Genomic DNA, 18,174 nt, shown 5'->3' with positions numbered 1-18,174 from the left:
CAAACCTATGAAAATCAGATTTGTTGAAGTATAATCGACATACAATAAGTTGCACATATCTAAAGCATATACTTTGCTGTGTTTGACATAGCAAAACTGTGAAACCATCACCACAATTAAGGTAATGAACATATCTATCACCCCCCCAAAAGTTTCCTCATAATTCCCTTGTAATCTCAACTCTCCCCCTCCCCATGAGGTAACTAACCACTGATCTGTTTTTTCTGTCACTATACATTGGTTTGCGTTTTCTAGAATTTCATGTTTTTGTATAAATAGAATCACACAGTTGTTCTTCTTTTCGGTGGGTGGAAGGTCTGACTTCCTTAACTCAGCACAATTACATTGAGATTCATCCATGTTGTTGTGTGTATCAGTAGTTCATTCCTTTTTATTGCTGAGTAGTATTCCATCATAAAGATATGCCACAATTTGTTTATCCTTTCAGTTGTTGATGGACATTTGAGTTGTTTCCCATTTTTAGCTATTACAAATAAAGCACCTATGAGCATTCATGTAGAAGTCCTTGTACAGATAGATATATGCTTTCATTTCTCTTGGGTAGATACCCAGGAGTGGGATGGAAAGATAATATGGTAGGTATTTAAAATTTTAAGATAAACATTTTTAGATATAATAGATATATTTTCTACCAAGAATAAGGGAGTCATTTCCACAAATGGCTAAGGCGTGCTACAGCAGTTAGTAAATAAATTCAGGACTTTTCTTCCCTTAAAGTCCACAAACTAATTGTTTATATGTTTCCTAATTGGTTATAAATGGATTTTAGGCTTCTGGTGATCACTATTAAATGACACTGTGTTAAAATCACATCAGTTATAACCTGAAGGTCAAACTGTGTTTCCAAAATAGTTTTCTGTTGTGTAGACCTATTATATTCATAATATACAGGAAGTTAGGCAAGGGCTTTAGTTATGATGGATAAGAGTTGTGAGTTCCTGGGCTTCCCTAGTGGCGCAGTGGTTGAGAGTCCGCCTGCCGATGCAGGGGACACGGGTTCGTGCCCTGGTCTGGGAAGATCCCACATGCCGCGGAGCGGCTGGGCCCGTGAGCCATGGCCGCTGAGCCTGCGCGTCCAGAGCCTGTGCTCCGCAACGGGAGAGGCCACAGCAGTGAGAAGCCTGTGTACCGCAAAAAAAAAAAAAAAAAAAAAAAAAGAGTTGTGAGTTCCTGTTCAACCAGAGCAGAATCAGTGGGAAAATGATAGCTTTATTTCTATTAATATTCATTTAATCTTGCCCAATTTTCTGCTAATCCATAACAATTTCATGGGCGACAGTTACTTTAAAAAAAAAAGGTACCAAATAAATGTATGCATATTTAAGGGAGCTTGTTTTTATCTTTAAAAAGACATAATCCTAGAGCAGTGCTTACATTTTGTGTGATCTTAACATGTGATCAGTTGTAAGCATTTCACAGCCACAGTTTTGGGTCTGTGAGGTAACATAGGGTGGGCTTTTCAGGGCAGAAGGGGACTGGATGTTTATTGGCCACCTGCTGTCTGCTGGCACTGCTGGTGCTTTCTGTAGCTTGCCTCATTTCGTGGTCTCACACAGCAGTTAGCACAGAGGCGAGTTTCCTCAGCTGATTTATGTGGCCCTTAGCAACCCAGTGCTGTCTACTCGTCCAGCCTCATCTCTCGTCAGTACCAGCTTTGCATCCTGTGCTTCAGCTGGTCTCATTTCTTCCAGATCCACAAATGTGCTTTGTTTCCTGTCCCCTCCCAGGTTTCTTACATGCTGTTCCCTCTACCTGACTCTCCTCTCGCCTCTCATAAGTAATTCCTGCTTACCATTCCACCCTGGTTGAGGTCTCACTTCCTTGGGTGCCTGCCTCGAACTCCTTTAAGACTAAGTCCTGTTAGAGTAGGGACTGTGTCTTCTTGCTTACCATTTTATTCCTACCAACTAGTGTAGTACTTAGAGTATTTGTTGAATGGACAAACAAGCAAACAACCTTCTCAGATGGGTAATTTTGTCCCCAAGTCACATAGCTAGTAAGTGGTGGACCCCAGAGTTCAAATGGAAGGAGGACACCAAAGCCATGTTTTTTCCACTACACTAAGCCTCCCCACAGTTGTAGTCACTAAACACTCTGAGGAGGACTGGCAGGCAAATGAGGTAATTGAATTGAAACAATATACCTAATTACATGTTGATCCAATATAGGAACATAATGAAGCCAATTTTCCATAAACCTAATCATGAAAATACTGGTTTTACTATCTTTTTAAAATTGAGTTATTCTGATTTTAGACTTAACACAGATTACAATAATTGATTCAGTAAAGACAGCCTGCAAATACAGTGGAGGTTGTGGGATCCTGAGAGGTATCACCCCGAAAATACTTTATTCTTAGGGTCAGATTCACCTGTCCTATTCCTCCCACATGTACTTTTTTTTTTTTAAGCATATTTGCAAAGACTGAAATCTCTGCCTCCCAAGGTACAGATGAAATGTTAGAATATTTTCTTGGAGATTATGCAAAAATGTTTTCCTTAAGTAAAAGGTTACAGATTCTGTTACTTTTCTTTCTCTGTATTTTCCTTTAATCACCCTCTGTTTAATTATAAATCTCTTTTCCTTTTGAAGAACCTCATCGCTTTATCCCTTTGGAGTCTGGTCACTGTTTACCTCTCCAGCCTCATCTTTTGCCCTTCCTTACCTCCTCAAAGTGTGCTCCATTTACATAGAAGTACTTCAGATCCCTGACTGAGATTGGTGCCCCTCCTGTGAAACCCTTTGCTCACCCCATTTCCTAGCATCTGTTATATTCGTATGAAATAGTCTAAGGAGTTGTGTATCTCCTTTATTAGATGGTAAGCCTTCTTAGGGCATTTACTGTCTCAGAAGAATTCATACATCTCAGAATCCCCAGAACCTGACAGTTCCCAGCACACATTATGTAGCTAAGTAGTACATTGTAATAAATAAATAAGTAAGTAAATAAGTAAGTTTTGGGCCTCAGATCTCCATCAGTATGAGAGAATGAGTCAGAGGTAGTTCAGAGCAGGAAGCAAGGATGTAGTCATTATTCTAACTTTCTTACTCCGGATCTGCGCAATTTGACTTCTAGATTAAATTAGTCTTTTGTTTGAATTTCCATTGTCAGGTTTTAGCAGTGTTGTAGCCCTGTTAGTTATCTGTTTGGCTCTCTGAACCAAAGTAATAGAATCTGGACCCACAGTTTCACCTGAGTTAGAGGAAAGAGTTCAGCAGGACAAACCACAGAATATTTACTTTTAAAAAAATTGAATGAAATTCAATCCACAGGCCATAGATTATAACCCTCAAAATCATTTAGAAGGGTTTATCTGACATCAGACTAAATGCCACTCTAACTTGTACGACTCGTAAGCTCAGAGCCCTGGAATAAATTCCTGACTTCTGCTTCCCTTGGCTATCCTATATTTGGTTGAATTTTTCTTTTTTTTTTTCTTTTTTTCAACATGCTTTTCTAATTTAGACCTTATTTTCCTGAAGTCAGAGCCAGTCTAAATACAGACATCAGTGAATTTCTCACAGTTCTCTGACTGGGAATCAAGGAGAGAAATACAGATCTGTGACCTCTCCAGTCACGTTTGGAGAGCTCACCTGTGCCCTGTGACCAGCTAGCTTTTCCACTAAAACCATGAATGCCTCCAGGCTGAGCACTGTTTCTTATTCCACATAAGAATAAGTCAGTTCCTCAACACCTAGTTCACTGTTTGGCACTTTAGTTGTTGTTACCAAAAATAAGTGTTTATATTTCCCATCAAGATCATTTTCTTTTAAGTAGACACTAATTAGTAAGTACTTACGAAAATCAGTATAGCAGCCTATCACAAGGTTCTCTAATAAAGAGACTGAAGAAGATATAGAGGCACTTCAGGGTTATTTGAACATAAGAAGATAAGCCAGAAGAATTCAGATACTGATTTAAGCTCAGAACAGAAAAACAGTGAAGTTTAAATGTTCTAAAATGGGTTTTTTAAAATAGCTTAAAATTACCTCTAGATTTTGGCTGCTTTATTTTTGCAGACTTTGGTTCATAAACCTTTCCTTGAGATTCTCAAGAAACTTTACATATTAATCTACCTTAAGAATATAAATGTTTTTTGCTGCTGTCAAAATTGAATGTGTGATCGATGAGAAAGATCTGAAAGCCCTCTGTTCTAGGCAGGATCGAGAACTTCTTTTTTTCTAATTCCACACAGACACGTCTTCGGCCTCTGAGGATGAGGGCTCTCTGAGACGCCAAGCTGCGCTCTCTGCTGCCTTGCAACAGAGCTTACAGAACGCTGAGTCCTGGATCAACCGTTCAATTCAGGGATCGTCCACTTCTTCATCCGCATCTTCTACGCTGTCCCATGGAGAGGTCAAAGGAACCAGTGGGTCTCTAGCTGATGTATTTGCCAATACTCGAATAGGTAGGAGCTGGATCTACCCGAGAAGCCCAAATTATGTTCCATTTGGCTCCCAGTATCCAGGAAATAGGTTATGATTTGTATTAGGTTTTTCAGGGTGGCCTAAAAAAAATAGAATCAGAAAGAACATGACAGTTAATGAGGCAAAGAAGGAAACACGAGCATTAATTACACTTGCAATGATAGAGAGCGTCTGCATTATTGGTACATAGTATTTATTGCCCACCTGAAGCCATAGCTATTTCTATAAGCAATACTCAAGCTGCAAGATATAACACCAGTCTTAGTGTGGTTTATCCCTATTGGAGAATATTCCATCAAGTAAAAGGTGTTAAAAGATGTCATGTATTAGATTTTCCCAGGATTGTTGTCTACATTCTCTCAAACACAAAAAAATTAAACCTGAGCAAATTCTGAACTAAGACAATATCAATAAGACCCTTTTGTCTTTAGCATAAAGACTGGATTTATTGTCGTTGCTGCTGTGCTATTGCTACAACGGAGTGTGCGGGCTGAGAACGTTGGTACTCTGTGAGCTGCTACCTGCTGCCAGTGCTCCTCTATGGAGTATAGCTTTCGCTTGGCTCTGCTGTGTGTGTGTGTGTGTGTGTGTGTGTGTGTGTGTGTGTGTGTGTGTGTGTGTGTGTGTGTGTGTGTGTGTGTGTTCTAAGAGTCTGTGACATCTGCAGATAAAGATACAGTTCAGATCTCTGCTTTTGCTTAATTAGTTGGTACACATGGCACTAAGTGATGTATATGAACATCGTGTGTCTGTGATACTTTTCCTTGTTTTTTAACAATCTACTTGCATTTTGGTGTCTTAATTTTTATATCAGTGACCTTCCTGTTTCACCTTATATATATCTTTATTCTATTCATTGATTTCTGAAAAGAATAACTTGGAAACCTTTCAATTTAAGCCTATAATTTTGAAAGAAAATAGCTACCTTGAGGGTATGCTTGCCTACATTAAAAGGCCAAGTGCCAGCAACTGATGGCTTGTCCTGCACTCTTAGCTGTGCCCTTAATTGACTGAACCTCCCAAAGCAGCTACGGATGAGCGTGCTCACCACCTCTTCTATTGGGAGCGTAAGCAACAGAGCCATGGTGGGGTCAGGTTTTATTCCCACATTGTCTAAAAGAGAGCAGTTTCACTTGTTAAAAATATTTTCCTGATACCCAGTTAACTTTACCTGAATTTTTGTTAACAAGATGATTTCATCTGACTTCATAGCTCATATTGCTTCCACTCTGTGAAAAGTTATTGGTTCAGGTACTCACAGGAACCATTTTATCCCACATTATTGCCTTTCGGATGTCTGCTCTAACAGAAGTAATTCATGTTTCTAAAAGAAAAATTTGAAAGTACAGATAAAAGGAAAAATAATCTACAAACCCACTTCTATGGGTAACACTTCAGTGTTATCACTTTCACGTATATCCTTCTAGACCTTATTTGCATATAAATATGTAAGGTTTTGGTTTTGTTTTTACAGAAGTGAAATTGTACTAAATATAATGTTCATAACCTTTTATTAGCAGTGTATCACAGACATCTTTTATATCATTAATATAGAATTATACTTTTTTTTTATGGTTTCAAAATATGCAACTGTATGGCTGTGCCCTAGCTTATTTTAGCCGTTTCCCTATTTTGGACATTTAAGTAGTATCCAGTTTTTTGCTATTATGAAACCGGAATGAACATCCTCGAACACACAACTTTGTGCATTTGTTTGATTATTTCCTCTTAGGATGTATTCCTATAAGTGGAATTGCTGGGTCAAATAAAAATGTCTATTTTTAAAGCTTTGTTATCACATTATCCTACAGAAAGAATATACTGCAATATACTTGTGCAAAATATTTAAAGCTTTAAAAAATATTAAACTAGTAATTATAGACTTTTGGGGCATGGAAAGCTTACTCCCAAATTGATTTTAGAAATTGTTTATATTATGCTTTTTCCCTTTTCCATAGTTATGAGTGGCCTTTCATTATTCTTACGAATTGTATACTTTGCTTCCTCTAATTTTCGTTTTCTTCTTCTAAGTTTTTTGTAACACATCCCTGTTGAATGGCTCTCTTCCAACTATATCATTATTTCTTTATAGTAAGAATCCCTACATGAAGCAGAATATAACAACACTGTTTAATCGTGCTTAGAGCAAGGGAAGAACCTTTTCTGTCAAGTAAATCCAAGTAACCTATTGGTTATTTTATAAAAATTAAAAGTGGATTTTATCTGGTTTTCTTCATTTGGGAACTTGAGCGATCTGACTCCCAAGACACAATTTCTGTCTTCAGTGAAAGAAGAAACATAGATAAACCAACGTAAACATGAAGAAATGCTCAGAAGACTAGACTGTTAGTAGCCATAATGATCATACTTTGATTTCATTTTGAAGTCACTTGCAATTTTTATTCTATTATGGTTATTTTTATAACATTGGATTTCTACCAGACTTTCTGTGTAGGAAACAGCATTTTTGAGAAATATTTGATATGCGATTTTATCTTACTAAGGCTGCTCAAGTTCTCAAGAGTAATAATTTTAGAAAGCTGATATGCCCTGGCTTAACCTCTTCCTCTCTCATTATATCTTGCTAGTAAAATGTGATTTTAAAGGTGGTTTTATTGGAGCTAGTGTGCCATTTATGTAGTTTTCTTTCTTCTTAAAAAACAAACCAAAAAAAAAAAGATTTAAAGATTCTTATTTTTATTGCTAATGTAATATAATTCTAAATCTTGGTTTCTTCCCTCTTAGAGAATTTCTCTGCTCCCCCTGACGTCACTACAACTACCTCTTCTTCGTCATCATCTTCCTCAATACGCCCAGCAAATATTGATCTACCCCCATCGGGGATAGTTAAAGGCATGCACAAAGGATCCAACAGGTCCAGCCTCATGGATACAGCTGATGGTAGGCATCTCTGTTTGATAGCTAAATAGGGCATATTAGTTAAACAGAAAAAATTCAAATTATAAACAGCACTGCCTGATGTCCAGCAGTGGCAGAACTATACTGCGATTGACCTACTCACACAGATCATCTTGAGCTCCCTCTTTTCAACGTCTGCACTGTAGCAGCACTAACACTTGTTCACACTTCGTCTATACTTTCAAAAAGATACTCTGAACAAAAAGTATGGAAAAAGAAAAGAATGCTATGAGAGAAAAGGGATGTTAGATGAAATATTTAAACAGTACTAATAATAGCATATTTTTTCTCTGTTGTCATAAAAATGATAATGTACGTATTTGGCCCAGTTGAAATAGAATGAGACTGTGGACAAAGGCCAAACATCATTAGAAATAAAAGCTCCTAAGAGAATTGAGGAACTGAAATATCCCTAAAATCAATTAATTTTAACTTACCATTTTTTCCCTTATAGGTGTTCCTGTCAGTAGCAGAGTATCCACAAAAATCCAGCAGCTTCTCAACACTCTGAAACGACCCAAAAGGCCTCCCTTAAAAGAATTTTTTGTGGATGACTCTGAAGAAATAGTGGAAGGTAGTGGTAATATTAACAAACATGTATATTCCTTAGAAATTTCGTAAGCAGTTGCTACATGTTAGGTATTATAGGATTTAAGGATGAACAAGGCATCGTTTTTGGTTGAAAGAGTTGATAGCTTTCTGCTCTTTATATTTTAAATCTGAGATGAAAAGTAAAGAGAGAGGGAGGGGAGAGAAAAACAAAGAGATAACTATGGAACACAGAAATATGCTCTTTGAAATTAGGAACAAACACATAATTTTAAAAATTGTTTATATTTGGCATTATCCTAGAACTGGAGTGTCAAATTCGATCTCAAAAGTTTGCCCAATCTTTTTTTTTTTTTTTTTTGGCTGTGTTGGGTCTTAGTTGCTGCACGCAGTCTTTCTCTAGCTGCGGCGAGCAGGGACTACTCTTCGTTGCAGTGCACAGGCTTCTCATTGTGGTGGCATCTCTTGTTGTGGAGTATGGGTTCTAAGCGCGCAGGCTTTAGTAGTTGCAGCATGCGGGCTCAGTAGTTGCGGCTCGCGGGCTCTAGAGCACAGGCTCAGTAGTTGTGGTGCACAGGCTTAGTTGCTCCAAGGCATGTGGGATCTTCCCGGACCAGGGATTGAACCTGTGTCCCCTGCATTGGCAGGCAGATTCTTAACTACTGCACCACCAGGGAAGTCCTGCCCATTCTTTTCTAATATAACCCAGTCGTTTTGTTAAATCAACCAGTCAACACATATATGTATCTGCTTTAACGTGGTAGATGGTGAAATAGGTTCACGAAAGTACAGTCACTTCCTTCTTCCTTCATGTTGTTGTTTACAGTTTAGACAAAACATATACTGTAGGTGAAAGCTGAGTTTAGTCAATATGCATGTATCAACTGGTACAGGCAGTTTGGAGAAGGGAAGAACTCCATTTCATCTGTGTGGTTAGGGAAGGCTCCCTAGAGGAAGTGATAAGTGATTTATTCATTCAATAATTTTAAAAATATTTAGGGATAAAATAATATGATGTCTGGAATTTAATAGAAGGATTGGGAGGGGACCATATGGCGGCATAGATGGAATGAGGGTGGCCATTTGATAGTTCTATCTAACAAAAGCTTTCATCCAAAGAACTAAGTCTTGGTAGTTTTGCAGTCCATTTTTACGTCCTGAGGCTAAGAGTAGGCAAACCTTAATGGAACTAGGCATGTTGGTAGACCAGATCCAGTCTTAGCCCACTTTGTACAGCAGGAAGCAACAAGCAACCTGACGTATGAGGTTAAGATGAATTTCTGTTTCTTTAGGAGTCACTAAACTCATTGAACTATGGTCATCTTTCTTGATGGACTGATATTTTCAGGGTGTCTGTGCCAGTAATATCCTCTTCAGTCTTTTTAGTACTGTGTATTGACTAGGCAAGTGAAGGTCAAGGTTTAATAGAGTTATACTTGAGCAATATTCATACTTGAGCTCAATTAGAATAGAGCTAACAGCTTTCCACTAATTTTAAATAGGCAGCATTTTTTTATTTGAATGACAATTACCTTTGGAAAAGAAAAATACCTATATGTCTTTGGAAGTCTGGAAGAGTGTGCCCCAGGGTCTGCATTGAGGCCTAATGGATGGCAATAATGCACGAACTTTTATGACCAGAACTATGCCTACCATATATACAATCTGTCCATAAAAAGAAAACTATTTATTTAGAATCACCCATGTTTATTTTTATACTTAATCCAGTGGTTTAGGGTCTGAGAATATGCAAATGTTATTTACCTAGGGCAGTGAGTTGGGAAGAGAAACTGTTAGTTTTGTGTCAGTAGAAAAATGAATGACATTTTAAGTAAGTTTCCCCAACCTGTCATTAAATTGAGCTGTAAAATAAAATTTATTTCACATTTCATTTGCCCTTCTAATACTTGCTGCTCGTTCCATCTGTTCTCTCTTCTATAATGCTTCTCTCATCTCCTACTCACCTGGCTAATCCCTACCCTTCCCCTCCCTTTAAGACTCAGCTCAGGCATTACCTCCTCCAGGTGGGAGACCCCATCCCCTAAGCTGGGTGGCATGGTCCTCTTCTGCCCTCTCTGTACCTGTCTCTGTCACGCACTGGTCATGTTTACTTAGCTCTGTGTATGAGTGTGTCCCCACTGTCTGGATACTCCTAGAGGGCATGGACCCTGTATTCCTTGTACCCAGCATTATTAGAAGCAATAAATGTTTGTTCAAAGAATGATATGTGCAGCATTTATCTTCTCAATGTTTATCACATCTTGTGCACATAATTGGCACTCAGTGAATACTTGGCCTTTTGTGCCATATGTAAATTATCTTTCCTGCTATGAAAATACAGGATTTTTTTTTTTTTGCTTTTTAATGTTTGAATAATAATTGTTTATTGTAGAAAAATTAAGAGGACTTAAGTTTTGTCTATATGAAAGAATATGAAATATTAGTCACCTCCAGTTTCTGGAATTGCCCATGTTAATGATCCTGGTGCTTTTCTTTTTTGTCCCCCAAGTTCAGTTCAATTTAATTAACATTGATTGAGCAACCATTATGTATTAGGCACTCTAGGCAATAAGAGGAATATGAACCATGTCTTCTCTCAAAAAGCTCTCAGTCAAGGGACTTCGCTGGTGGTCCAGTGGTTAAAACTCCACGCTTCCAATGCAGGGGGCCTGGGTTCGATCCCTGGTTAGGGAACTAGATCCCACATGTCGCAACTAAGGGTTCGCACACCGCACCTAAAGAGCCCACGTGCCGCAACGAAGATCCTGTGTGCCGCAACTAAGACCCAGAGCCGCCAAATAAATAAATAAATATTTTTTTTAAAAAAAAAGAGCTCTCAGTCAAAGGGGGAGAAAAAATTATAGAGTAGCAGATGCTCTTGAGCATCGTCAGTACTTTAATAAGGGTGCACTAGCACACAGTGTGGAAGCACTAAGGAAGGGATGGCCCCGGGCGGCTTCCCAGGGAAGGTACCATTAGAGCTGCATCCTGAGAAGGATGAGTGCAAGTTCACCAGGAGGCAAAGGGATTGGCCATATGAGATGTGCACAGAGGTATAGAGACATGGAAGGAACATTGTCATTCATGCCCATTGTCTGCCTGAGTCCAGTATGACCCTGTTGTATCCCCATTTTATAGATGAGGAAAATTGAGGCTGGGGTAACTCCTTTTGCCTCAGGTCACACTAGTAAAAAGTGAATGTAAGCTTGGGTTTTCTGATTCATAGTTCAGTGCTTTATCATTAAACATAACCTGGTGAGGTGGAACCTGGCTTTCTAACATTGGACACAAACTAAAGGTCTAAAAACAAGCTTACTAAAAATTGTAAAATTGCTAAACAGAAATGTATGCTTTGTGTTTTTTTGAACGTTCAGGCATTTGCTTTGTCAAGGTCAGGATTTGTTGTGTAAAATATATTAAATATGATTTTACGATTATGTGGGAAAATGAATTAAGGCCCAGTTTGTGGATTACTATTTCTAACGATGTCCTTTATTTTCTCAGAGTGAGTTCAAGCCAGATAAAGATAAAGGGAAAGGGGAAATGTACTTGAGATTAGAGACCTAAGTTGTGTTACTTGGTATTTGTACTTACTTCAGATCGTATTTTCATAACCTGTTGGGGTTGTTTTGGTACAGTACCTCAGCCAGACCCCAACCAACCCAAGCCTGAGGGACGGCAGATGACCCCTGTGAAGGGAGAGCCACTAGGAGTCATCTGTAACTGGCCTCCTGCTCTTGAGTCTGCCCTGCAGCGCTGGGGCACCACTCAGGCAAAATGCCCCTGTCTGACTGCACTGGACGTAACAGGGAAACCAATTTACACTCTTACTTATGGTGAGTTTCAGGAGTCCAGTTCCTTCCTTTTCTCCTAATAGTTCTTCAGATTATCATGGGTAATGTTTTTATCTTGCTATTTAGCAGTTACTGGTCATTGTGTTTCACTAGATCTTTTAAATTATTTTAATAGGATCCTAAGTTCTAAGTACAGCTGTTGCCAAATATTTTCTTTTGCTAAAGGGACTGTTGCAAGCCAGCTGATATTTAAAAGAAGAAAGAGACTTTTTAGATCCACTGATGTTTAAACATTAGGAGAGGATTTTAGGAAGATATTTGGGCAGGATTAATGGCATATGGTAAAAATCAGGTGGTTTTATCTAAAAATTGAAATTGGTTACTTTTTAGATCTTTGTCATTTACTTCATCCTGCCTCCTGCGTGTAATAGGCACAAAATTCTATAATGAACAAAGAATCAGTAGTTTTCCATTTAGTTTTGTTTTACAAATTTTTAAAATAACTTTATTTTTATTATTTCTTTTTTTAAATAACAAGAAGAATGGATTCAACTTGGGCTGTGAGATTTTGTACTAGTTTATTCAGACAGATTCCTTTTTCAACCTTCACAAGTGGTATACATTGTCCATAGATCTCCATATAGAATACTTTAGAGAAATAGTTTTTATTTAAAGAATTGTACAGATTGACATGAGTTTCCATCTTCAATGCCCCTCTGAACGAGTTGTGTGTAAAACTAACATATCTTTGCAAAATAAAATGATTTTACTTTCTTCATAATCTAAAATAAGAATTTCTAAGGGTGGTCGGGGAAAGGAGCCGGAAGAGGGGAGCAATAGGCTTTTCCCCCTAAAATTGTTTTTAGCATTCATTTCAGAAGCTGTACATTGATCTCATCCATGTACCCTTTAAGAAAGCAGTCAGCTAGCCAAATCTTTACATGTTTATTTAACATCTTTGACTATATCCACATGTTTCACATAGTTAATTTCCATTTTATTGTCTGTTTTCACGGAAATACAGTGGTATGGAATGCTCAGTCATTTGAGGCGTACTTTTGCTTTGCACTTACTTCAGGTATCCAGTATCATATGTGTAAGTGTTTCTTCAGAAAAAGCTTAGAAAGAAGCTGTCTTCTGATTTTCAGTCCTGTGATAAAAACTTGTTTCCTTCCCTTTAAATCTGATCAGCTCACATCAGATTATTTCTAAAGATATTCAGATTACTTCAGAGAAGAATTTGAAATATTATCTAAATCAGAGTGAGCTTTCGGTGATGTTTCATTTTTGCTTGAAGGCAGCACTGGCTTTCGTAAACTAGAGTGACTGTGAAGCAGTTTTTGTGGCAGAGGGCCTCTCTGTGTGTTGAGGGTGATGCTTGTCTAATGTATCATTTGCTAGAGGCCGTTATCTCCTTTGGTGTGCTGATGAACTGAATGCCCTCTTGCTGAAGTAGGCCTGTGTTTTTCTATATGACTGTTTTCTTTTTCCAGGAAAGTTGTGGAGCAGAAGTTTAAAGTTGGCCTACACACTGCTTAATAAACTGGGGACCAAAAATGAACCTGTGTTAAAACCTGGAGACAGGGTAACTGGTTTTTTTGTTTGTTTGGTTGGTTTTTTGGGGGGGTTTTTGTTTGTTTGTTTTAAGGAGGTGATGCTTATTGTTTTCTAGCATGCACATTCTGAATTTTTAATGTACAACAGCACAGTTTATATAACTCTTACTCTTAGAAAATGAAAATGGTTTGGTTCCAACCCAGGTTATAATTCTTGCATTTATAGTTTGAAGGATATTCACATGTCTCTTTACTAATGAAAATAAAGAGAAACCTAAATCTTTCTGTAAATAAATATTTCAATATTTAGACAACAAAAATAGCAATCAAGTTTACTCTTTGATTTTTTTCTTTGAAAAATGCCCCATAAAACTTTCAAAACAATATTCTGGGGTTTTGTGTGGACAGGGAGGGAGACTTATGATACTTCTAAGAAGAAACAAATTGACATCATTAATTTCTTTTTAAATTAGAGGTGACATTAAAATTTTTTTCAATATTTAAAGGTTTTATTCACTTTCTAAATAAAATTACTTCTTATCATCAAATATTACTTTTCATTTGGGCTTGTAGAATGAAACACCAGCTACATACACAACAGAATTCATTTTAGTAGGCTCATGATTACAAAATTTCCTAAACTAGCCTTTTAAAGATATTAATACTTCTGCATTTTGGCAAAGGGCATCTAAAGTATGGCTTTTACTTTTAAGTATGACTTGTGAGTGTATCATAATCTTCACTGAACCCTAAGAAGGTAATTTCGTGTCTTCCTAACAACATGGACACTTGTGTGCAGAAAGGAAATGGGTTGTTTAAATGTCTTGTGCATTTAGTATTTTTTTTAGAACTCTGAAGGTTCAGAACTGAACTTATCTTGGGAGTAAGTTAAGAGAATTTTTAAGTGAGAGAAAGAAAGGGAGAAACAAAAGTCCAATGACATAATTAAGTTTCAAATGTTAATCTGTGAATATCCAAGCCAAGGAACAAACTCCACAACAATCGTGACTTCTGTGTTTTTGCATTCCTTGAGGAAATTAGGAAGGGTCAGTTATCTCTGATGCATTACAGGTGAGATCACAGGTTTGAACATATTATGGAGGTTTCACTGTTTATCTTTTGTAAATGAATTAACTTTATATTCATAATGGTTTCTGCCAGTATTGCTTATACCTACTACCAAATGCCTTCTTGCTAGTATACTTGCATTGTTGGTTAAGTGAGCATAAGGATTAATGCAATGAATTTGTTAAAAAGTAAGAAACCTTAGGTTTGCCCTAAGGTGGTAATTGAGTCTGTCAATTCTTGTAGGTTCTCTCTGAGGGATACAAGGCTTATTCTTTAATATGTTAGTCTATCTAGAGAGATCCATCACATTAATTTTATTGCTTTAGCCCTGCACTAAAGTAAATTGCCTTAGGTTTTCTAAGTAATTAACTTACTGCTGAAGGTGGGTTGTTTACTGCTAAATCACCAATAGAATTAAATGAAAAATTCTTATGGTGATGATGATGAATTGCATTATAGTCCCCGAATTGTGCCTAGTATAATCATGGGAATGACAGAGATCTTTTTAGATGTGTGCATCCTTCTGAATAAGTTAATTTTCTAGGCCATTAAATGGTTTGATGTATTGTGTCCATGCTAAATGTCATATATAAATCTATCACTTAGTGGCATTGAAAGCGTTAGTCTCCTCTTATTCCTCTGTATTGAATGTCATTATGTATTATAGGTAGCCCTGGTTTACCCCAACAATGATCCAGTCATGTTTATGGTGGCTTTTTATGGATGTCTCCTGGCCGAAGTGATTCCAGTGCCTATAGAGGTACCTCTTACCAGAAAGGTAACATTGCTAAATTTAAGAGAAGTGTAGCCTGATGCGACATGGCAGGCACTGGGTTCTTGGATCAGTTGACTCAGTTACAACATTAAAAAATAGTCTGACCATTTTCTTAAGTACTTAGCTTCACTTTCTAAAAACATGAAAGTTGTAGAAAATTTATTTATGAATATTTATAAGTTTCATGAAAATAACCTGTTTTCGACCGAGATAGAATTTTTCTAGTGTTATATATCACGTAAAAGTTATGGGGACACACTTGACTTTTCAACGATTACCATTTATAAAGAGTACCACTCGGGAATTCCCTGGTGGTCCAGTGGTTAAGACTCGGGCTTTCAGTGCCGTGGACCCGGGTTCAATCCCTGGTCGAGGAACCCACAAGCCACGTGGTACAGCCAACAACAACAAAAAAAGTACCACTCTCGGGACTTCCCTGGTGGTGCACTGGTTAAGATTTTGCCTTCCAGTGTAGGGGGTGTGGGTTTGATCCCTGGTCGGGGAGCCAAGGTCGCACATGCCTTGGGGCCAAAAAAACAAAACATAAAACAGAAGCGATATTGTAACAAATTCAATAAAGACTTTAAAATGGTCCACATCAAAAAAAAATCTTAAAAAAAGAAGTAGCACTCTTGCTTCAGAGACTATAGATAATCCACATTTACAATAGGTGAAACCTTTCTGTGAAGGGATTTCCCTTAACTGCATCATAACATCTAGGGCCTCCATTAAGTCGAAGGGCAATGCAGTGATGTTGTGTTACTACCTTGGGGTACAGAATTTACTTTGACCACACATCCGTCCTACTAAAATAAGCATATGTGGCAGATGTCAAAGTTTAACTGAATGATTTCTCCATGAGCTGTTTGACCCTAATTTTCTCGTGCAGTTTATTATTGGGAGTTGATGGTGAAGACAAATATGGTGGAGACTATGGATTTATAAGAAAAAAATTATTTTCTGAAAGGAATAAAAAAATGGGTAGCATCCCTGAAACTCTGGTTGATGGGTATAGTATCTTTAGATTGGTCAGGAAATCATAGGGTTGTTCTTAAATTATTAAGTTGGCAATGTTTATGTGGTTTCATAATGATACTTTTAAGATGAAATTTTAATGGAAATGCTTTAGGCTATCTCTTTTGGTTTCTTCCTCAGCTATTGCTGTAAGGCTTAAATCTACCTCCTTTAAAATAGAATAATAAGGAGTATGTGGACCTAGGTATAACCGTCCATTCACTTTCATTGTAAATTTGTACATTTGATGTCCATTTACATTATTTATTTTGTTCTGACCTGAATTGCTTTGCTTTTGGATTTGGAGGTATGGCTAGGTCAAGACAGCTTAACCATGTTCACTTTTATTTCATTTCCTGAGATTAATCTAAGAGAGGAGTGTTGCTGACCGTTCACTAAAATGGTCACATTTGGCTGGTGGAATTCGTCGTTAGCAACGTCAGATTAATAAAATGTGGTTTGCACTCAGGAAGTCACTGTGTTGTAGAAATTATTTGGAAGAACATATTGTCACTGGATTTTGACAATTGCCAGATATCAGGGGGTTCCACGAATGTGTCACACAAGTGCCAGAGTGTTACTGAGTGTCAGGTTTGGGGCCTCAGTATGCTCACGTTCTCTCCCCTGCCTTGCTCATTATCTTTTCTCCACAGGATGCTGGAGGGCAGCAGATTGGCTTCTTGCTGGGAAGCTGTGGTATTGCCTTAGCTCTTACCAGTGAAGTTTGTCTAAAGGGATTGCCAAAAACCCAGAATGGAGAAATTGTACAGTTTAAAGGTTAGTAATATTTGTACCTGAATTATCAGTTAAAAATTAAAGCTGAGTGCTTTAGTGTTTTAATTTAATAATAGCTAAGTACTTAACGTATATTTTCTTATTTAATTCTCACAATCTTATGAAGTAGGTACCATTATTATCCCCATTTTACAGGTGAGGAAAGTGAGACACAAAGAGGTTAAGTAAGTTGCCCAAAGTCACAGTTAATATATGGCAGAGCAGCGATTTGAACCCAAATCTGTCTGATTCCACAGCCCACACCCTTAACCTTTATGCTGATGGTTGGAAAAGCTACCACTCTGTTCACTAAAGCTAAATGCTACATGTAGAGACAGAGGATAGACCCTATCCTCAGTGGACTTCCACTGCCAAATGGACCTCCCAGTTGTTGAGGTAATGTCAAGGCCTGGAATTAGCATGTGCAACGATGCTAATTATTTTCGAAAGAAGGTACAATTGTCTGGTGATTTATCACTAAACACTAATAAAGATATTTTACTGATTATAAAATGACCTTGATTTGGTCTCTTGATATTTAAAATGACCAATTCATTGTGAACTCCTTTCCTGATGGCTTAGGCAATTCAATTTTTATTTTACGTTTGATTTAGGTTGGCCCCGGCTCAAATGGGTTGTAACAGATTCCAAGTACCTTTCAAAGCCACCTAAAGACTGGCAACCCCACATCTCACCTGCTGGTACAGAACCAGCGTACATTGAGGTAAGTCCTGAGACTAGGATGTACATTCTGACTTTTCCTTTGGCTTCAATTGCTGTCCCACAAAATTTTAAACTAATTTTTTGTAGCGTTAATGTTAGTAGATCCTCCTGGTTTGTTAGATTTCCATCTTTTGGCTTGTAAAATGCCTTATAGTGGCCCTTCTATTCTAATTATTTTGAACATAAATACATATTCAAGAGAAAGACAACAAAGAAATTGATCCTTGTCATATAAGAAAGTTACAAAAGACTTAGAGAAGTTCAGAGGTTTAAGAAATGCTTTACTGGCAGAGATATTTTTCTGCTGCTTTGGGGATGGGAGTGGTGGGGGGTGATGGGAAGCAAGAGACTGGAGAATTGAGGAGGACAAATAGCTGTGCTTTAAAAGAACAAATTTAGGGCTTCCCTGGTGGCGTAGTGGTTGAGAGTCCGCCTGCCGATGCAGGGGACACGGGTTCGTGCCCCGGTCTGGGAAGATCCCACATGCCGCGGAGCGGCTGGGCCCGTGAGCCATGGCCGCTGAGACTGCGCGTCCGGAGCCTGTGCTCCGCAA

At 37.9% G+C, this 18,174-nt stretch overlaps 1 protein-coding gene across 2 annotated transcripts in view; it reads left to right on the top strand.

Moving 5' to 3' along the window:
* The window catches only part of DIP2B (disco interacting protein 2 homolog B), a 232,750-nt gene that overhangs the window by 162,071 nt on the left and 52,505 nt on the right, over positions 1-18,174 (top strand). For both annotated transcript variants that reach the window (XM_060166242.1, XM_060166241.1), the window contains 8 exons: positions 4,218-4,430; positions 7,195-7,350; positions 7,823-7,942; positions 11,556-11,753; positions 13,205-13,296; positions 15,003-15,113; positions 16,778-16,901; positions 17,513-17,622. In XM_060166242.1, the coding sequence (XP_060022225.1) occupies positions 4,218-4,430; positions 7,195-7,350; positions 7,823-7,942; positions 11,556-11,753; positions 13,205-13,296; positions 15,003-15,113; positions 16,778-16,901; positions 17,513-17,622 (1,124 nt within the window). The remainder of the gene's footprint in view (positions 1-4,217; positions 4,431-7,194; positions 7,351-7,822; positions 7,943-11,555; positions 11,754-13,204; positions 13,297-15,002; positions 15,114-16,777; positions 16,902-17,512; positions 17,623-18,174) is intronic.

Source organism: Lagenorhynchus albirostris, chromosome 11 (genome assembly GCF_949774975.1).
Source record: "Lagenorhynchus albirostris chromosome 11, mLagAlb1.1, whole genome shotgun sequence".
Classification (NCBI taxonomy): Eukaryota; Metazoa; Chordata; class Mammalia; order Artiodactyla; family Delphinidae; genus Lagenorhynchus; species Lagenorhynchus albirostris.
Note: the sequence above shows the minus strand (reverse complement) of the source record. Positions and strands in the feature narration are given on the sequence as shown.